The sequence below is a fragment of the Entelurus aequoreus genome, linkage group LG07, assembly GCF_033978785.1.
Source record: "Entelurus aequoreus isolate RoL-2023_Sb linkage group LG07, RoL_Eaeq_v1.1, whole genome shotgun sequence".
NCBI classification, from domain to species: Eukaryota; Metazoa; Chordata; class Actinopteri; order Syngnathiformes; family Syngnathidae; genus Entelurus; species Entelurus aequoreus.
Window position 1 is genome coordinate 39,931,519 of NC_084737.1, and position 23,099 is coordinate 39,954,617.

The 23,099-nt window shown below is 41.2% G+C and overlaps 1 protein-coding gene across 1 annotated transcript in view; it reads right to left on the reverse strand.

Annotated features, from left to right (window-relative positions):
• Positions 1–23,099, reverse strand: part of LOC133653848 (proline-rich transmembrane protein 3-like) — a 38,718-nt gene that overhangs the window by 5,697 nt on the left and 9,922 nt on the right. Inside the window, exons 2-3 of the mRNA XM_062053599.1 lie at positions 4,175–4,922; positions 3,793–4,092 (exon numbers count right to left, since the gene is read on the reverse strand). Of these exons, the coding sequence (XP_061909583.1) occupies positions 3,793–4,092; positions 4,175–4,868 (994 nt within the window). The 5' untranslated portion in view covers positions 4,869–4,922. The remainder of the gene's footprint in view (positions 1–3,792; positions 4,093–4,174; positions 4,923–23,099) is intronic.

Consider the following 23,099-nt stretch of genomic DNA (forward strand, 5'->3'; position numbering starts at 1 on the left):
ACAAGATGCTAGATTTGTTGCTAGTCTTTTTTAATATAGAAAGTCACTAAAAGGACTGAGGTCGTCTCTAGAAACTTTAAAAATTATTAACAAAGCAGCAACAATTTAAAATTAAGCAAAACAATATAATACAACAAAATATATGTTTGTTAATAATTAATAATAACACATTTATTTTAAAATTTATGTATAACATTTTTTAGATTTTTTTTAGAAATATTGGCATGATGGCGTCATATAGACCACGGCCCCACCACGCCACCTAGCCACGTCTCTATCGCCACAAGTATGTTGGTAATCCAGGGGAAAACCCTGTACTGTACTTTAGAGCAGTCAGTGTACAGCTTGTATAGCAGTATAGATGTAGTATTCACTGAAAACGACGCTTAAGGTAATGTACTTTCATCCATCTATTGCAGACACATAGAGACAGGCAGAACCATTCTGTGGATGGCAGAAGGTTCAAAATAAACCTGTGTATCCATCTGTTGCCATTCGTACAACAGAATAAATCATGGAACGCTTTATAGTGTCCCATGATAAAATAAAATACAGTATGTGCAATGGCTCAGTAAAGGTTGGGAAACCCAAGTTCAAATAGCTAGCAACACAAGTGAGTATCAAGATAATGGTGTCTTTTTTACAGTCAAGGATGGGGGTAGTACCGTCAAGGTGTAGGACTGCATTACAGTACATCTATAATGTGTTCCAAGCTGTAAACTGAGGCCCTTATCAAGTAAAGGTCTGTGTGCATTAAAACAAGTGCAAATTTGACGTAAAGCTGATCCACTAAATTTGAGCACAGAGGATTGTGTCTCTTAAAACACCTGACCAGTGAGGAATCGAGGAGGCATTTGGACAAGATGCCTGAGCTTCCTCAACTGGCTCTTCCTGATGCGAAAGAGCAGAGGCCATACCTTAAAACTCCTCCCGGATTACTGAGATCCTCACCCATTCTCTTGAAGTGAGTCCAGCTACCTTTAAGAGGTCATTTATCTTTGTTGCTTGTACCCGCAATCTTGCTCTTTTGGTCACTACCCAAAGCTTGTAATCATTGGTGATGGTAAGAACGTAGATCAACGAGTTAACCGAGAGATTTGCCTTCTGGCCCAGCTCTCGCTTCACCACGATGGTCCAGTACAGTGACCGCTTCCCCGATTTGCCTGTCAATCTTGCACCCCCTGCCTTACCTCACTTGTGAACAAGATCTCAAGATACTACAACTTCTCCACCTGTGGCAAGACCTTACTCCTAACCTGAAGGGTGTAATCCACTGTTTTCTAGCTGAGAACTATGGCCTGAGATTCGGAGGTGCTGAGTCTCATCCCAGAAGCTTCACACTCAGCTATTAACCGCCCCAATGTACGCTGGAGGTCACAGCTTAATGTGGCAATCAGGACCACATCATCGGCAAATAGCAAAGACTTTGGATGCACCTTGATATTCTGTATATGTACATTTACAGTGAACAGGCTGGATTTACTGATGGCAATGCGAACCAGGCTCCTGCTCTGGTTGTACAAAGAACAGATAGAACGTAGGAGTATGAATCCAATACTCCCTGAAAACCCCACATAGGGCACTGTAATGGACATGGTCATATGCTTTTTCCAAGTCCATTGAGCACATGTACACCAGTTAGGCAAACTCCCATGCACCCTGCAGTACCCTTGCAAGGGTTTAGAGCTGGTCCAGTGTTCCACGACAAGGACAACAAATGTGTTTATCTCCTTATAGCTGAGGTTTGAACAACAGTTCTACCTATCTCTCCAGCATTAAGGAATAGACTTTCCCAGGGAAGTTGAGGAGTGTATTTCGACATACCTTTGAAAAAAACTAAAATTACAAAATATATGACGATGCAGACCTGTTTATTTAACTGAGTCACAAAACAATGCAAGTTCATTTTGAAATGTTATGTAACTTTACATGTATGACTGAGGCATGAGCTTTTAACTGCTGAACTGTTCAATCGTTCTCTTCAGTGGCACAATGAGAGACATTGTCAGATTTTTTTCATCACACCACCACTGTGGCAACTGTCTTAAAAGGATGTAACTTTCATATCGCAGCTGTCAAGTCTATCAATGATTTGGGTGTTCTGTCTTATATCTGGGTTAGGCTGGTGGGAGATGCTGCTATAACAGCTTGCTGTTTGAGGTAACGGGCCAGCATATCCAAAGTGCTGTACCATGGCGTTCTAACGTCCATGATTAACTTGTGTAATGGCAGTTGTAGCTGCTTCTGCTTGTACATTAACACAGCAGTCGTTGTTGAAGCCTGCTGAAAAAGCAGCCACAAGTCTAACCCGCTTGAATAAACGAGTGATACGGTGGAACAGGGTTTAGTGCATTTGCCTCACAATGGGTTCGATCACGGGCTCGGGATCTTTCTGTGTGGAGTTTGCATGTTCTCCCGTGACTGCCTGGGTTCCCTCCGGGTACTCCGGCTTCCTCCCACCTCGAAAGACATGCACCTGGGGATAGGTTGATTGGCAACACTAAATTGGTCCTAGTGTGTGAATGTTGTCTGTCTATCTATGTTGGCCCTGCGATGAGGTGGCGACTTGTCCAGGGTGTACTCCGCCTTCCGCCCGAATGCAGCTGAGATAGGCTCCAGCACCCCCCACCACCCCAAAAGGGACAAGCGGTAGAAAATGGATGGATGGATGGTTTGATCTTTTAAGCTCCAAGTCAGTGACAGCTGCTTATAAAACCTCAGCTGTGTGAGCCTTGAAAAGAGGGTGGGGCGTCTGCAACTGTGCGGGCAAGATAGCTTTTCTCTTAAACAAGAAATAACGTTGTGTTTTTACAAGATCTCATCTTGTCAAACTCCTACTCTTAAGCTTTCTTGGAAACACACCATAGTATTTAAAGATGTTGAAAATAAATGCATTTCCATGACTACTATTTACCAGACAGCAGATTTATGATGTCTCATGCTGACAACAGATGTATTCCTCTATGGATTTTAAGTATGATGGATGGTTGCACAGCATGGTCAAACACTAATTTTCTAGATGAGCCACTCGGTTGACTTGAAAAAAAAAAAAAAATTAAAGTGACACAGAGCCTCAAGAGTCATCTTTTATCCTGGTGCTTCTTGTTACTTGAACAGCTCATAGCAACAGTTTTTTGATCTTGTCAAACTTTAAAACATTTTAAATGTCTTCATTCACCCCATTCCTCACAGGAGTGTGATCCAGACACATTCCATAATGCACAGCTGTGTAGGTTCAACTTACCTCTGTTTGAATGTGCACATGTTGTAATGAACTTATCCAAAATGCTTACAGATCTCAAAGTACAGTCCTAATGTAATGTTGTGGAACATTTCACTAACATTTTAAGGATGAGAGTCATCCAGGTCATTACTATGTTGTTCCTTTCCATTCCGCCTGTATGTCACACTTTCCCCTTTCTAGGTGGGTTTATTTAACTCCTCCCTGGAATCATTTTTCTTTACATCTGCTTTTCATTACCAAACCGGCTCACTACGTTTCTGTACCTATTTCTTTGACCACACTTCCATAGTCCCTGTTTTCTGAACCCACTTTCCTCTTATATGCATGCCTGCTTGTGATTCCATTATCATCCATTTCACTTTATTTTCCAACCTTTCTGCATCTGCTTATACTTTTTCCATCTGTGTGTGTACCTCACACACAATACCATCTCACTGCTCACTGCTTCTTCCCATCCTTCAGCTGATATCAAGGTAAATTGTTTGTTTACCACTGATTATGAAACTGGTCTAACTAGTTAGACAAGCTATTGCACATTCTTCACATACCTGTTGCTGTTGGCTGCACGGTCGTCCTAGTTCCCTTTTTTACCAGGTGTGTTTGATTGGGTTTATTTGTTGCTTTGGTTTGTCGTTTCCTATCAGTAGTTGTAAGCATACTAGCTATGGTAGTTGTAGCTGCTATCGCTGTCACTGAATGTGAAATGTTCCTGTTTTGATTGGTAACTGGTTGTCCAGGAATCTCTGGCTGTTTCCCAGTGGATCCAACTGTAGTGGTGGAAAGTGTGTGTAGAGTCACTGCAACTCCCAAGTCATGTTTTGAAAGAGGAGTTTTTGCAGCAGGATCACCTGAAATTTGGGAAGAACATACACATGCTATATGTCATTTGCAAGGGCAGGTTTAAACTTTCTTGAACTTTTTAATTCTCACCTGTTATCACAAAAACAGAAGCTGTGGCCTGTGAGGCTCTTGATCCAGTTTGTGGTGTCAGTGCCAACATATGGGGCTCCACAGTTGATGAATTGTGTACTTCAGATCTTTTAGCCTGTGTGTGTGCTTGATAGTGCTCCATTAAATCAGCAGTTGTTGGCACAGGAGGAAGTAATTCCTCTTTTTCAAGCATCAATGTTGTACTTCCTGATCCTAGCCCCTGCAAATCACTTGTATCTGCAGGTGGATTGATGGCGATCACTGGTTTACTGGAGGGTGAAGTGAGCACAGGTGCCGACAAGCTTTTTGTGGCAGATTTTTCTTTTGCCAAAGCCCCACTGTGGTTAGTTAGGTCTATCCTGGGCTTGGCGATGCTCGCTTGACTAATGTTTGTCCCATGGCTTCGTGTCTGAGAAGAAAGGGTTGACATAGAAGAGGCAGTTGGGTGTATTATTTGTCCTCGCTGCACTGCATTTGTTGTTGTCAGCTGATCCCACATTGTAACCTTAGCTGGCTCAGCACTGCGCCCAATGTGAGGCGTAGAGGACAGATATCCATCTGTCTTGGAAGGTTGAGAGTCTTTGGGAAGATCAGGGGGAGCAAATGAAGAGGATGTGCCAATGATGACCTGGGCATCACAGGAATGGAGGGAAAAGGTGAGGAATCTTAAAAAAAGAAGAAGCATGAAAGCCATGGCCTGAGTAGTGAGCAGCTCCTCTTGCTGTTACACCATCCTCATAGTTGGCTTCTGTTGACACAGAAAAAAACAATCAGTATATTTTATTGTGCAAAAATATGGAAACAAATTTATTCACACTCTTTTAAAATATATATATGTATATATATGTATATACATATATTATATATATATATATATATATATATATATATATATACATACATACTGCACGTATACACGTATACATATACTGTGTATATATATATATATATATATATATATATATATATATATATATATATATATATATATATATATATATATATATATATATATATATATAATCTCCAAAGTTTGTTTTGTAGAGTAGATACAGTGGGCAGGTTCGGGTCAAGCCATTGAAACTCCTGTAGGGGTGTTTTTGGGCATGTCACCATCAGTCATACAGGGAGCTGTCAGGCGTAAAGTTTCATAGTTTCAATACATTACACAAGTCCACACAGAGACATACAGTACAAACCTCAAGTTAGTTTGTCATTGTAATGAAAAATACTCGTATATGCCACTGTTATTTTTTCACCTAAGCTCATTGCTTGCAATAAGAATAACGCGACTTCAAGTCATTACCATGGCAACATTGGATCCCCTATTAGAAGAGACCCATCTATAATATTTGTGGCTGAGCTACGGTACATATCAATCCGTACAGAGAGCACTGATTGGTCAAGCAGTGTCAATCATTATTACACTCCTATTACTATTAATGGTTACCAGCTCATAACAATACTGTACATATCACCTGTTCTCAAAGCTTATTTTTCAGTTGTTTTTTTCACGGTGCATGCACAACCCCTCATTCCTTCTACTGCATGCTCGGCTGGCACCTCTGCTGGCAGCGCGCCAGGCATTGCGGCCACACGCTGGCAAAGCTGCAAGCAATCAGCAATCAGCGCACCTGGAACTAATGAAGGCAAGCAGCATAAAGACCGGCGGACCCGAAGATCCAGCGCCGGAACGTAGTTCACTCTTTGTAGTAAGCATACCGTCTCTGGCTTCCCTCCCGCGTACTTGCTCTTTCTACCTGGGACTTCCCTGTTCCCGTGTCTTATGTCCTTTGTGTTCCCCGCAGTGCTTTTCCTGTTCCTCGTGATCGAGCTGTGTGCCTCAACTCTTTGGATTTTGTACTGCCTCCCTTGATCCTTGACCCCTGCTTGGACACGGACCTCGTTGCTTCTCTCCAGCCCACGGCCGCTTGCTTGCCCACGGACTGCCTTCTTGCCTTGCCCCTCTGGTCTGACGAAAGATTAATCCAACACGCACATACAACAAACCCTGGTAACATTAACATTGTTAATCCTACACATCGTTTTGCACCAAACACATACAGTAGCATACATCTCCCACACACTCATCAAGAGGTTCAATAAACCTATTGAACCGATTCTTGTCTTGGTGTCGTCTCCTTCATAATGATCAAATAGTAATTTGTTCTGAGTAGTGGAACACATTATTCAAGTCGAGCTCATAATGTTCGAAGGCACTTTATGAGTGTAGTGATGCTCAGAGAAACACTGCGAGCCACAACTATTATACAATCCTCATGTAGTCATGTAGCCAAACAGATACCAGCTGCTCTTCCCTTTTGTCAAAAACTAATTTTTGCCTATTTTAGCATGTGACTTACATAACACTCCCTTGTTCACACTGGCCTCTATCTATGACTCACAATGAGAGATGCCCCAAAGCAGCAAAGTGAGGACAACACTGAAACTTCAGCATGAAACATTAGGAGCAAAAATCTTTGCATTTCAGTGTGTGTGTGTGTGTGTGTGTGTGTGTGTGCGTGTGTGTGTGTGTGTGTGTGTGTGTGTGCGTGTGTGCATGTGTGTGTGCGTGTGTGTGCGTATGTGTGTATGCACGTAGGCCTGTGCAAGGGCTCATTCTATAGTGAATGACTCACCAAGGCCTCATTCACAGCTGTGACGACTCATTCAACACTGTGTGGCTGATGAGCTCATAAAGTGATTTTCTTTTAACATGAGTAATCTGCATCTGGAAAAAAAAAATGGCTGAGGCGGTTGCCAATGCTCAGAGAAACACTATTTTACATTCATCCATGCAGAGAAATGCTGCATAGAAGGGAAATGGCCATGAGGGCAGAGATATAAGTGCTTCAACTCCCCCCAATAGCAGTAGCCTCAATGTTTTTTTCTTCCCGTCTGAGTCCTTTCCTCTTTTCTTTTTTTTCTCCATTTAGCCGGAATAATCTGAGCTCAGCAATGCCGCGTGCGCCTCGATAATGGTCAAATTGGCCAGAGAATATACCGAAACAGAGGCAGTAGCGTGTATATGTACATAATTTATCAATTTTTTTTAAAAGTATTTTTTATATACATGTTACAGGTTATATATCTTTTATTATTGAATGTATCAAATGTGATGAATATTTAATGGACCACAATGGAAACAAGCTTTTTGGCTTTTTGTGCCATCCATTTGCCTTTTTAAAGCATTACATGGATTAAATTCTTTAAAATGTCAATAAACTTCTCAGTTAATCAAAAAGCTTTAGCAGTATCCAGATTAAAGTCCTCTACTTGATAGGGGTAATAGGCGGGTGAAGCAGCAATGGTGGAGGAGGCGTAGTGATGGAATAAAGCTGACAGCGTAGGGTACCTTGAGGGACAAAACTTGACAAGTCGTGAGGATGCAGGAAGGATGGGATGGTTAAAAGATGCAGGCAATGTGAAAACAAATCTGTCATTTGTTTAATCTACTTTCAAGACAAGAGGCGCTCACACGGTCAGTCTTGAAATGTCAGTTTTTAATGCTGTAATGAGGAAAAACCTTTTCCTTCGTGGACCCAGCCAGATGAACCTGGCATACAGTGACGTGCGGTGACCTTCACACCAGGTGAGGCACTGATGCTCTAACCATACAGGTTGAACCCGGCAGGCTTGTCACTGACAGTTTGGTTATGTTTTACTTTTTCCTTTGTGTTTGTGTTTTATTTCCTGTCAGCGCTCTTATTTTGGTTCAGTTTCCTGCTTGTCTCCCTGAGCGTTGTTTCTCTTCACCTGCGGCTGATTGGCAGCCTGGCCACACCTGATGTTAATCAGTCGACTACTATTTATACCTGCCTCGCCCTCCAGTCATACTTGCCAACCTTGAGACCTCCGAATTCTGGAGGTTTGAGGTGGGCGGGGTCGGGGGGGCGGGGCCGGGGTTAAGGGGAGGAGTATATTTATAGCTAGAATTCACTGAAATTCAAGTATTTCTTGTATATATATATATATAAAATTTGAAAGTGCAATGCTTTGCAGCCAATTGCACAGCCTTTGAAGGAGCATAGGTATGGGCAGCATCTATGAAATTTAATTTGCAGGAAAGGAGTGAGTTTAGGGTTGAATTGTCCATCCTCGTTCTATTCTCTGTCACTATCTTTCTAACCATGCTCAACACCCTCTCTGATGACTTGCAAGCGTACTTCTTCTTCTTACTCGTCGTAGCCATGACTGTCTCTTCTTCGTTCTTCTGCTTCGTCTCCTTCTTGATGTGTGTGCAGTTGTGCACTCTCCAAAAGCCATAGATGTTATAACGTGACTGGGCCGGCACGCTGTTTATATGGACAAAAAGCGGACGTGACGACAGGCTGTCCTAACTCAGGTGCGCATGGACCTGGAGGGGGCGTGCCTTGTTGTCCGGCTGGAAATCGGGAGAAATTCAGGAGAATGGTTGTCCCGGGAGATTTTGGGGAGAGGCACTGAAATTCGTGAGTCTCCCGGAAAATTTGGGAGGCTTGGCAAGTATGCCTCCAGTCAGTGCTGGAGTATTGTGAGCTGTTCCCTGGTTCCTGTATGCTGTGAGCTGTTCCCTGGTTCTTCTTTGCTGTATCCTGTACGCTGCTAGCCGTTTGCAGTTTGCTGGTTCCTCCTATTTTGTATCCTGTTTCCTGTTTGCAGTTTGCCTGTTTCCTGGTTCCTGATTCCTGTTTTCCTACATTTTCTTTGGAAATTAAAATCACGTTTTCCTGCATCAAGCCTGCCATCTCTGTATCTTGGGGTTCGTCACCAACAATTCCTGACATGCCCAGTAAAATGAAAACAAGAAAAAGAATGGCATAATTCACGTTCATAAAAAATTAATTATCAAATGCTTCCAGGTCCCATTTATTTGTGTTAACTTTATTTTTTAACATTACTGTGTTTCTATTTGTATCTGAAGCAGCACAATCTATGCGCCATGAAAACATATTATGTATGATCACCCCCGTTTAGTCTGAAAGTCCAGTTCAGAGAATAATGTTTGAAATTAAGTGAAACTGAACCTTGTAATTTGATCTTGGATATATAATCTACCTTATTGGCATCAACCTTCATTCATTCAGCACAGCATTAAAACAATGTTATTGCAACTGAAAATAAAAAACTGGCTTCCTCACTGATAAAACATGGTAGCATCATACATTTTCTAGCTCACTATCACCCCCACTTCGCCCAGTGTGGTGAGTTAGAGTACTACAAGAGAGAGCAGACTAGTTTCTCTTTTTATAGGTTGATTATTTAAAATCATGTTGTTACACTTATATTCAAAATATTAAACAAGCTGAAGACTCTACAGTGAACCAAACTAGAAATGTATAGTGTAAAATGTCTCTGTAAACATTATTTTGGCGACATTGAAACAAGCAGACCAGCCAGTAAGCCCCGCCCTCAGCCTCTTCCCCTTTCCACACACACAAACACACACACGTGCACACACACACACAACTTTGCTACCCATCTTTAAATAAAGCCTGGAGTGTATATCAGTCAGTCATATAAGATTAATTAAAGATTAATGTACCAATGATTGTCACACACACACTAGATGTGGTGAAATTTGTCCTCTGCATTTGTCCCATTCCCTTGGGGAGCAGTGGGCAGCAGCGGTGCCGCGCCCGGGAATCATTTTGGTGATTTAACCCCCAACTCCAACCCTTTGTTGCTGAGTGCCAAGCAGGGAGGTTATGGGTCCCATTTTTATAGTCTTTGGTATGACTCGGCTGGGATTTGAACTCCAACCTACAGACTATTTCAGCATATTAACTAACCTAGAATGATGTTCCTGTTATAATGTGACATTAGCACTGTTGCTCACACAGCTTTGCTTATGTGATGCACCCCAATCTGATAATTGGCATCTATTACTTTGAAGAAGTGCATAGTGAGAGTGTACATATTAGGTCTGAGCGATATAACAATTCAAGATTTTTGTTGTGAACAATTAAAAAAAAAAAGTTTTCTTTTCTCGCTTGGGCATACATTTTGCCCCTAGATCAGGGCTATCCAAAGTGCGGCTCGCAGCAAGTTTTTTTCATTGGCTCTCGAAATGTTCTGAAAATGTAAATTAATTTATTATAAATTATGTATATATTAGATATAAGGCAGCACGGTAAATGGTAAATGGGTTGTATTGTATAGCGCTTTTCTACCTTTTTTAAGGAACTCAAAGCGCTTTGACACTATTTCTACATTCACCCATTCACACACACACATTCACACACTGATGGCGGGAGCTGCCATGCACGGCGCTAACCAGGACCCATCAGGAGCAAGGGTGAAGTGTCTTGCTCAAGGACACAACGGACGTGACTAGGATGGTAGAAGGTGGGGATTGAACCAGTAACCCTCAGATTGCTGGCACAGCCACTCTCCCAACTTCGCCACGCCATCCCCGGTGGCAAAAGGGTTAGTGCATGTGCCTCACAAAACGAAACTCCTGGGTTCGATCATCAGAGTCTTTCTGTGTGGAGTTTGCATGTTCTCCCTGTGACTGCATGGGTTCCCTCCGGGTACTCCGGCTTCCTCCCACCTCCAAAGACATGCACCTGGGGATAGGTTGATTGGCAACACTAAATTGGCCCTAGTGTGTGAATGTGAGTGTGAATGTTGTCTGTCTATCTGTGTTGGCCCTGCGATGAGGTGGCGACTTGTCCAGGGTGCACCCCGCCTTCCGCCCAAATGCAGCTGAGATAGGCTCCAGCACTCCCCGCGACCCCGAAAGGCACAAGCGGTAGAAAATAGATGGATGGATTAGATATAATCATATAACACTAACAACTACAGTGATACCTTGGTTAACGAATACCTTAGTTAGAATTGTTTTCAGTCAAAAACTAAACATTTTGCCAAAAGTTGCCTTGGTTAAAGTTGTGTTTTTTGGTTGGATTTTAATATTGTGTGTTGAATTTTACATTTGTGTGTTGACATCAACGCCTGTTTTTTAAGCCATCTTGAATCACACGCCCAACACCAAATCTTGCAAAACACTGCAGTCTTGTAAGATACAGTTTGATTTGGGAAAGTAGTCCCATCTTTTTCGTATCAATCCACTGTGCCAAAAGTAAGGAAGCTAATTGTTGACTAACGGTTTGTGCATTTTTTTTATGCAGTGAGACTGCTAAATAAAAATCAGCCATGGGACCAAAGAAAGTTTTGGGTGCCAATTATTTGAAAAATAGAGTGAGAACTACTATCGAATTCCAGAAGGAAATCATCCCAAAAGTTGCCGTTTGAGCTGTTGATCTCACTAGAATGAAGAGGATCAACAAAAAGTACCTTCCTGGCAAAAAAAGAAGAACTGGAAGGTGCGACTGTTGCCAAAAGAGTAAAGGTGTTGACATAACAGAGACCAAAAACGATTGAAAATGTTGGGAAGTTGTTTTTGGATATACCTTTCCACTCTTCACGCCTCCCCTCTTATCTCCTCACTGTGTGTGTTTACAAAAGTGTTTAATAAGGGCGAAAATTATGTTAAAGGAGAACTGCACTTTTTTTTTTTTTTTTGCGTATTATTTACAATCATTATGAGAGACAAGAAGACAAAAGGATTTTGGAGTCTTACATGTATACATCGGCTCGTTCTAGGTAGCTAGCAATGCAGCTAGTGGGAGCAATCAATTCTACCTCTCACTCACTTTAAACATGCATACAAAAACCGTCACCAATACTTAATTTGCGTTCCACAACCTGTATAACAACCAAACGGTAGCGCCATTGTTATTGTAAGAGCGAACACTGAGGAACTCTTTTTCTAGCGTACTAACACATCTGCGTGTTTCGGTATTAGCCGTAAAAGTTAACTACGGCAAGAGCGAAGCTAGCTTTTAAGTCAGCACAAAACGTGTTTGAGTTTGCAATATGCACAACACTGTGATAGGACACCAATGTGTACTAACTGAAAACCATGAACAATCATATTACAGTATCTGTAAAGTATTAGCCCACATTTCATGTTTTGTTTGTACACAGCTAGCCAGACAGCTTAGGCGATCTGTCATGATACAAACATGACGTGCTGTGTTTATCATGATCAATATAAAGTGTGACTCACTCGATGGACAGTTGTCTGTTTGGTCTAGCTGGCCGTGGACGTTTTTTCTGGTTTATTTGGGTAAGCACTCCATTTTTGTCGAAATAGCTTGTCTCCAAATTCCACATTTGCAGCTTTGTGTCACACCGACCTCACTCTGTCGACTTCAGTCTGCTCAAACGTTTCACCCTCTTCTTCATGCTCGCTTCTAGAAGCAGTAGTTACTCCTCCGTCCATTCAGATTCAAAAAGATAAGGTTGTGAATCCTCAATTGTCCAAAAATAGTTGTCTTCGTTGTCTGTTATTAAGTCTGCCATGATTAGAACACACACAAGCTTTTGTTTGCGGAAGTAGGAACACACATTTGTTGCCAGAAGTCAGATGTGCGCTGCTGCGGGAACGGAAATCAGTGAGCAGAAGTGGCCTAGTGGTTAGAGCAGGGGTGTCAAAGTCAAATGGACGGAGGGCCAAATAAAAAATTTAGCTACAAGCCGAGGGCCGGACTGTTCGAATGTTCATTGAAAAATTTTTAAATGACGCATATAGTCTAGTGAACCTAATTGAACCTACTGAAAACCTAACAAATATATTCCAATATGATCAGATAAATAAAGCAATATTTTCTTATGGCTCTGTCAGTAATCTTTAATTTTCAACAGACACAAAAGACAAATTTCCTTTATATAAAAATCCCCATAACATGAACATTAAATGAAAGAAACCGGTATTCAAGGCACCATCAGTAGCCTATATTTTCTATTTTAGCAAAAGTGGGCTAAATTTACTTCAAAGAAAAAAACAATAATAGCAATTTTCTATCATCCACTCAACTGAAATATTTTTAAAATATAATTAAATTGAAATACAATAAAATAAAGTGCAAAAATCTATAAATCAAAAACAACACTTTGTTTAAGGAGAAGTAACATGCAGTGAAAACAAATATTAAACTTTAACTTTTAAACTTGAATTGAGTAAAAACTCTAAATATGTGATTGCACAGTAATGTTCACATTAAACCCCCCTCCTCCCTCCATGGGAGGGAGGCGAGTTGGGTGCCCGAAACCCCCCGCTGGTTTCGGCCCGCCCCTTGGCGCGCGTGGCACGGCGGGCTCCGCGACCCGACGGCTGGCCCTCGTGGCTTGACGGCGGGCGCGTCCCGACGGGCCGCGCGTAGGGGTCAAACGCAGAAGTCTCAGGGCCTCGTGGTGAGGGGGTGGCCTGCGGGTTTCGGCCCGCTTGACCCCCCGCTCCGCTTGGCGCGCGCGGCACATGACGGGTTCCGCCACCGACGCTCGGGCTGCAGCCCGACGGTGGTGCGGGCCCGGCGGTGACGCGCGGTTTGGGGAAAAACAAAGCAGAAGTCTCAGGGCCTCGGGGCCGGGTTTCGGCCCGCCCCCTTGGCGCGCGTGGCACGGCGGGCTCCGCGACTGACGGCCGGGCTGCAGCCCTTCGGCCGGCAGGCGCGTCCCGGCGGGCCGCTCGCCCCCTTTCGGAACCTTGGACCGGCATCCGCTTGGTGCGTGTAAAAGATCTGCGGTCTAAAAAAAAAAAAAAAAAAAAAAAAAAAAAAAAAGATCTGCGGTCTGCGGGCCGGTTCTAATAATAAATCAAGATCATCCCAAGGGCCGTAAAAAACCTTCTCGCGGGCCGGATATGGCCCGCGGGCCTTGACTCTGACATATGTGGGTTAGAGTGTCCGCCCTGAGATTGGTAGGTTGTGAGTTCAAACCCCGGCAAAGTCATACCAAAGACTATAAAAATGGGACCCATTACCTCCCTGCTTGGCACTCAGCATCAAGGGTTGGAATTGGGGGTTAAATCACCAAAAATGATTCCCGGGCGCGGCCACCGCTGCTGCTCACTGCTCCCCTCACCTCCCAGGGGGTGAACAAGGGGATGGGTCAAATGCAGAGGACAAATTTCACCACACCTAGTGTGTGTGTGTGACTATCATTGGTACTTTAACTTTAACTTAAGGTACTACTGTATAGTAGTTTGTGCGATGCAGGTTTAACTATTGTGTATATGTTCACCGAGGTTTCCAGCCAGGTACACAGTGGATGGCAGCCAAACATAAACAATATATCTACTGAGAAATGGCTTTTAATATGTATGATATTAGTATCTTGTTCTAAAGTGCTCCAGCACGAATGAGCTTGTGTGTTAACATGAGTGAGATTATTGTGTCTTCAAAGAAATAAGCTTTAGTGAGAGAAAAGGAACAACTGCACATTTTTCACAAAAAACAGCCCGCATCAAAAAATACTTAATTTAATCCCCAAAGAGAGGGCAATTGAGAATTGCCATCTCATATAGAAGACAGCAGCTCTCTCTCTATGGGGCGGGGGGAGAAGGCAGATGGGTGCAGAAAGTCTGTGTATTTTTATCATGCTGCCCCTTGGGGGCCAAAGGACGCATCATTCTGCTCATTTACTTGCAGGGGGTGTGCATGCTGTCACTCACTCTTCTACAATATGTTCTTTATGTAGGGCAGGAAATGCTTCCGAACATTATGGAATGACAACATGAAATAGTGCCGCCCCTGAAAAACGGAAAGTTACTCAAGGACATGACTCACTGTGTGCTGTGCTAATCTCTAAATCATTTTAATACTAATACTAATGTCTTAATATGACAAGTGTTGGTTGGCACACATGGGACTTTGCAGAAGAATTAATGAGGTCAGTGTTTACAGAAGGTTTCTGAGAATTTCCCCCAGCAAATGTTCCTTTTTTTCTGTGCCAGCGTCCAGAAAGTTGTGCAAAAAAATGGCGATTGTATGCCTTTAGTAGACCTTAAATATCAATCACCCATAACTTTTAATGGGTTATACTTGTATAGCGCTTTTCTACCTTCAAGGTACTCAAAGCGCTTTGACACTATTTCCACATTCACACACACATTCATACACTGATGGCGGGAGCTGCCATGCAAGGCCCCAACCACAATCCATCAGGAGCAAGGGTGAAGTGTCTTGCACAAGGATACAACGGACATAACTATAGGATGGCAGAAGCTGGGGATCGAACCAGGAACCCTCAAGTTGCTGGCACGGCCGCTCTACCAATCGAGCCACGCCGAGCCACTTTTTGAATCTATGTCCTAATTATGAAATCAAAATTATAATTGTATTTGCATTTGGACAGAGTAAATGATAATTGACCAGCTTGTTCTATTTGAGGTTGTAAATGCATCAAAAACAAAGAGTATAATTGTGTTGGGAGTGATAAAATAAAAGTCAGACAGGGTTAAATAAAAGAGTAGCATGCATGCTCTATGATCAGTATAGAAGCAGATGATCTTTGGTCGTTTTTCCCCAGAGGAACTTTGTTTCATGCTCCAGTGAATACATTTCGTGGCAATGAAAGAAGCTCTGCTTCTAACATTGCGTTAAGTACTCTGGGAGTGTTGCCTTTCTCACAGTATTACATCAAGTATGAAGGATAAGGAATTTTGCACGCAAAGGGAAAACATGTCATCCAAAACACCTAAAATGCAAGGTAGCACAACACACAACTCTTGTTTACCAGAAAATAACATTTTGAGTAATAAGAGATTATTTTTAGTCTGAATGTGTGCATCCCAAATATCTTTAGCTACATTAAATCCACGTATGCACGCAAAAAAAGGTCAAAGAAAAGCGCTGTCACGGCATTAAAAAAGGACCGTGGTACCTCAACTTAAGAGTGCCTCAACCTTGGACGTAACAATATGACAATTCCTTATCACGGTTATCGTGACGAACATTACCACGGTTACCATTATTGTTTCAGTATTGTTAAATGAGTTAAAAAAAAACTACTTATACACACACTGAAATATTTTGACCAAGTTATCAAAAATGTAAAAAAATAACTACACTGTTAGAAAACCCACTATTTTGCCTGTTTTGTGTTTCTTATGCTTCACTGATTGTGTTTGAGTCTTAGTATTCTGTTTTAAAGGCTTTTATTGTTTTAAATATTGGGTTGTACTGTAGCACTTTAAGATTAATTCAAATGAAAAGTGCATAACAAATAAAATATATTATTTATTATTTCTGACGGGCGTTGTGCTATTTTAATGCACCGTGAAAAAACACCTGTCTCTTTTCCTTTAAGGGCAGATTGATCGCTCTAAGAGAGCACAGCTTGTAGGTTCAATGTCCACATTTGAATGGCTTAGTTGCTCAGACAGTAATGTGTTAATATAAGTTTAGATTAGGGTATTTTGTTTCTTATTGGGGAAATAATAAGCGGTAGAAAATGGATGGATGGATAGTGTCTCTTGTTTTCATGTTAGCATTTAAGCTGGCGAGCTGGAACCAGTCAGTACATGAGTTTATCAAAGTGCAGTGCTAACTGTCAAGCGTTTACCCGGGTTTATCATTATTACGGTTTATCATTACATCCCGAGCCTCAACTTAAGAGTGTTTTGAAATAAGAGCTGTATCTCGGCTAATTGTTTCGCTTTAAGTTGCAAGCAAAATTTGAGTTACAAGCATCCCTGCCATTAGTTAGCATAGCAAATGTCACAGTGGACCCCGTAAGATTCAACCAAAACATCTGGTCTTACTCACTAGAATTAGCTTATAGCTAGTGATGAATATAAGTGTTTTCCAAGTATGGGAAGAAAGAAAGTGAGTCTAAAGGACATTGCTGAGAAAAATAAGTGGATAATATTTATTGAATTAAAAAAAAAGAAATCCCCGAACGGGACAAGCGGTAGGAAATGGATGGATGGATGGAAATCATCAAAAAACATGACAGAGCATGTAGTCAACTTGGGGAAGCACTTCAATTTCCTTTATGTAACCTGGTAAAGACTCATTGAGATGAAAATCTCTTTTCTAAGAGCGACCTACATTTGATGTACTTCAAGCGTATCACTGCTGGGCTACACCATGATGAAGCCGAATGAGTCTACCGCTACCCAAGAATGTTAAAATAATACCTAAGCAGCAAACATTTATTCATGAGAATATGAAGAGGCTGCTGATGATCTGTTTGATGGAGAAGCAGCAGGAAGGACATATTGCAGAGGTAAATGCTGTACATTATTATTACATTAATAAACTAAACTCATAAAACTACTGTAGCTGTTAGTACTACATTCCACTGTGTGGTTTTTTCATACAATATTACTTATTAGAAAAGTTAAAACGGAGCTGTTGTGTTTTTAAATGTATTATAATTCATTTCAATGGAAATGTTTGTGTTAAGAGCCACGTCACAGAACCAGTTAAGATAGTAAATTGAGTATTATTTACAAAAAAAGAGGGGCTCTTTGGAATGGGGACACAATGAAGAAAAGTGCAAAAAAACAAAAAAAAACAACCAATTGTCTTATCCTGTTCATATGTCTTTATTATTCACGGCATGACTTAATCCGCTCAACACATTTTTATGCCGTAAATAATAGAAGGTACTGTAGGAATATATCTGACCATAGATTGGCCTAATGTTGAGTTCAACCTGCTCAAGGAACAACCGAAGCAATTCCAATTCCAACATTTGAGGCATTTCAGTTATCTTGATTAAGTCCTCATGTCTAATCAACGGCCTGTTGTTAGAAATTTAAACCAGATTGTGTTTGTTCGTAAGCAGTGTTGGGACTAACGCGTTACAAAGTAACGCGTTACTGTAACGCCATTACTTTCGGCGGTAAATAGTAATCTAACGCGTTATTTTTTATATTCAGTAACTCAGTTACCGTTACTACATGATGCGTTACTGTGTTAGTTTACGTTATTTTTTATGTTGTATCGGCTAGAAACTGAGAAGATCTGAGTGTGTTTTATTGGAGCGCTGCAGAAGAGGCAACGGAGAAGAGGCGCGTGTGTGTATGTGTGTGTGTGGGGGAGGGGGCGTGTCTGTGTTTACTAACAAGACATCGTGGCGAAGCCGAAGCCGAGTTTCTTAACATGTAAATATTCTCACTACTTTTCTTTTGTCGACCACAAAGAAAATAACATTTTAGTTAAATGTAAGTTGTGTCTAGGATCAAAGATCCTATCTACTGCCCAAAACAGCAATTCAATTCTGCTGAAACAGCTACAAAAGCAACATGCTTCAACAAAGCTAATTAGCATGATACCGGGCGTCAAATGGCACCTGGACAGTGAGTACATACAGGTAAAAATGGAAAGCGAGCTAAAGAAAACACTCCAAACTCTGCCTCTGCTCATCATTCAGCACTAAAGGTACACACACTCTTGTCAATTCTCTTATATACTGTTGCTCTTTCATTCTAGACTTCTAGAGTGTTTGATTATCACATCACTCTAAATGTATGGACTATAAAGTTCACAAACATAAAGAGGAATGCTAGTGGGCCAGGCCAATATTTCCTTATCTCTAAACTAAAACGGGGGAAATGTGTAGAGTGTTCTGGGCTTCAGACATGATTTTATTTCAGAATTCCTTGAGAGAGAAAAACACCTGGTTAGGCTTTGTGTATGTAGTGTGTGCCTTCCTTGGTTTACAGCTATGTTGTTATTATGCTGTTTGTTACTTATGTATGTTATGTTGCAGCTATTTAAAATAGTTTTGTCAATTTGTTATGGCCTGAAACAAATTGGCCCTTTGAAACATATCTTTGTCTTTGTGTGTTGTATGTAGACCACATTGCTTAGCAGAGTTCAGTGATGCAAATGCATGTCAAGTTGATCAACAGATTGTATTATTCTCCAGTGCAATAACAGTACTGAAATGAAGTTACTTCGATTAATTATCGGATAAAAGAGACAAACTACATTTCTATCCTTTCCAGTATTTTATTGAAAAAAAACAGCATACTGGCATCATACCGGCACCATACTTATTTTGATTATTGTTTCTCAGCTGTTTGTAAATGTTGCAGTTTATAAATAAAGGTTTATAAAAAAATATTATTAAAAAATAATAATAATAATAAAAAATAAATAAATAAATTGCCTCTGCGCATGCGCATAGCATAGATCCAACGAATCGATGACTAAATTAATCACCAACTATTTTTATAATCGATTTTAATCGATTTAATCGATTACCGTAATTTCCGGACTATAAGCCGCACCTGACTATAAGCCGCACCAGCTAAATTTAGGGGAAAATACAGATTGCTCCATATATAAGCCGCACCCGACTATAAGCCGCAGGGTTTTGATGTGTAATTACCATAGTATATAGGGGTTCCTGCTACCACGGAGGGGATTGTCGGGACAGAGATGACTGTTTGGGAACGCAAAGCGTCCCATTTATTAACAATAAATCTTTCAATCATTCAATCAAACTTTCACATCTTTGACATGGCGAACAGCATTCGTGCAGAGTACAAATAATACAACGGTGCAAAGTAATACAAAGTGCTCGCCTGTACGTTATCAAAATAACCAGCCTACCGGTATATGAAAAGTCAGTCTTTAATCATTGTGTCATCGTCTTCCTCCTGCGTACTAAAACCACCGAAATCCTCTCCGTCGGTGTCGGAGAAGAACAGGCCGTAAATAAGCCGCACCCTTGTATAAGCCGCAGGGACCAGAACGAGGGGAAAAAGTAGCGGCTTATAGTCCGGAAATTACGGTAGTTGTTGCAGCCCTAATATACTACAGAGGCACTATAGAGAGCCTGCTGACCAACAGCATCTCTGTCTGGACTGGAGCCTGCAATGCCTCAGACTGGAAGTCTCTCCAGAGAGTGGTGAGGACGGCGGAAAAGATCATCAGGACTCCTCTTCCTCCTATCCAGGAGATCGCAAAAAGCCGCTGCCTGACTAGGGCTCAGAAAATCTGCAAAGACTCCTCCCACCCCCACCAAGAACTGTTTTCACTGCTGGACTCTAGAAAGAGGTTCCGCAGCCTCCGAAGCAGAACCTCCAGGTTCTGTAACAGCTTCTTCCCTCAAGCCGTAAGACTCTTGAACGCATCATAATTAAATTATTCCCTCAACTCCCCCCAAAATGGATTATCTCGCTGGAATAAAAAAGACAATATAACATACATCCATAAACGTGGACGCGTGTGAAAAAGTGCAATATATTTATCTTTACAGTAATCTATTTATTTATTTACATATATTTATATATATTTATTTATTTTATATATATATTTATATATATTTGTTTATTTATACATGCACCTTATTGCTTTTTTTATCCTGCACTACCATGAGCTTATGTAACGAAATTTCGTTCTTATCTGTGCTGTAAAGTTCAAATTTGAATGACAATAAAAAGGAAGTCTAAGTCTAAGTCATATATATTATATGTGTTACTTATATGTATATAAGTAACTAAATAGTTACTTTTCACAGTAACACATTACTTTTTGGTGTAAGTAACTGAGTTAGTAACTGAGTTACTTTTTAAATAAAGTAACTAGTAACTGTAACTAGTTACTGGTTTTCAGTAATTAACCCAACACTGTTTGTAAGTATAGTGCCCATGCATTTGATGTAAATATCTCACTTCATAATGTACCGGTAAATATCTGCGGCTTATAGTCCGGTGCGGCTCATATATGGAAAAATATGTTTTTCGTCTAAAATGTAGTGGGTGCAGCTTATATACCGGTGCATCTTATTGGTGGGAGGTTACTGACATCACATCCGGATCACGTCCAGCCCAATGAATACTGGTTGTGTTGAAAATAGCTCTGTCTTCAATGGGTACTAGGCGCCAATTAGCCTTTCTCTAAAAAAAATGCCCTATACTTGTGTTGTTTTCGGCTGTAAGAATCATTCAAATCGCGGAAAGGATAAACGTTTCTTCAGAGTTCCTAGAGAAGTCATTAAAAAGGAAGAACGAGCGCAAGATTTTACGGAACGAGAAAAGCAGCACACACTCAAGCCCAAGGGAGCAGAGTCGAAGAATGCATGCTTTTGCAGTGATCACTTCATTAAAGGTTTGTTTGATATACTTTTAACGGTTGTGATGAGGTGCCGACTTGTCCAGGGTGTACCCCGCCTTCCGCCCAAATGCAGCTGAAATAGGCTCCAGCACCCCCCGCTACCCCAAAAGAGACAAGCGGTAGAAAATGGATGTATGGATGGTTGTTATTTCCCATTTAAGTATTATCTTGATATTATTTGTATTTCCTGAACACATGATGGCTATGAGTGTTTCAAAAAGCACCAACTCGGCGTGTCTAAATAAAAGAACGCAAATGTGAGCAAAAATCTTAAAGAGTTAAGCTTTTATCAAAGACAGCAATCAGAAATTAATATTTCAGTACATACACAATGTTGACATATATAGTTATATTTTGATCAAAACGGGAAAAAAATCACGCTACTTGTAAACGGCGCGTGCAACAGCAACAAACATGGCAACCCATCTCAGTGGCCTAGTGGTTAGAGTGTCATCTCAGTGGCCTAGTGGTTAGAGTGTCCGCCCTGAGATCGGTAGGTTGGAGTTCAAATCCCAGCCGAGTCATACCAAAGACTATAAAAATGGGACCCATTACCTCCCTGCTTGGCACTCATCAAGGGTTGGAGTTGGGGGTTAAATCACCAAAATGATTCCCGGGCGCGGCGCCGCTGCTGCCCACTGCTCCCAAAGGGGATGGGTCAAATGCAGAGGACAAATTTCACCACATCTAGTGTGTGTGTGACAATCATTGGTACTTTAATCTTTAATCTAGACGCAAAGTTAAATCATGAAATGCAACCTTACCCGAGCAAAAACGATAAATATTTATCCGGGAGAGTCTTAATACCAATGTCCTTGACTCAGCCTAGGGCTGGGCGATATATCGAATATACTCGATATATCGCGGGTTTGTCTCTGTGCGATGTAGAAAATGACTATATCGTGAGTATTCAAGTATACGTTATCACGCAGTTGCTTTTAGCTGTGGGCAGCTCTTGTCTCTCCTTCTCGCAGAGACATAAATCAAGCGCACCTTGTTACATACGTCACATATTGTCGCGCGTGCAACGTCATACGCTCTCGTGGAGCAGAGAGGTAGCGGCATGGGTAACATCAGCTGTGGTGCAAGCGGAGCGGTGCAAATGGTAATACGAGAGAAAGAAGGTGCAAATCTGGTAACAAATGAAGGAAGAAAAATTAATTTCCAAGAAAAACAGCCGGGGTCCATCGTCTGGCGGTGGTTTGGCTTCAAGCGGGAAGATGTTGAAGAGACAACCGTAATATGTCAAGTATGCGGCAAAAGCGTTGCTACAAAAAGTAGCAGCACTACTAATTTGTAGCATCATTTGAAAAGTCAACCGCTAGAGAATGAAGAGTGCTTGAAACTCTGCATGTCAACATCTCGGCCGGTGCCACACCCACAAAATGCCCCAGCAACCAGCACTGACCCAATTGAGCCTAGCGTCTTCCATTTCCACATCAACACCGTATGAAAAAAATAGTCAACAACAGAAGGAGATAACGTCCGCAGGAACCTACCACATAGCGAAGGACATACACTATTTGATTTCCTATTATGCTGCTAATTTTTATTTGACAGTTATTGAAATATCTTGTGTAACATCATGCACAAAAGTGCACTTTATTTGTTTTAAACTATTGTAGTGGCGTTCTGTACAAAAAGTGCACTTTAATTTAGTGTTGTTTTGAAGTGTCATCTTAGAGACATCATGCACAAAAGTGCACTAATAGCTTGTTTTAAAATGTCTCTGACAATTTTGCACTTTCTGTTTTGGAAATGACATGAATGTTTGTGCCACTGCTTAATAACTGTTTAATAAATACAGTTTTGGTAAATTTACTTAGTTGTGATTTCCCTCTCTGCATAAAAGTTTAAAATTGAGCATATATTATTGCAGTATGAACAAGAATGTTTTAATGTAGACACATAATCATCATACTGCTGTGATTATATGCATCAAGTGTTAATTCAAGGCTAAGGCAAAATATTAAGATATATATCGTGTATCGTGACATGGCCTAAAAATATCGAGATATTAATAA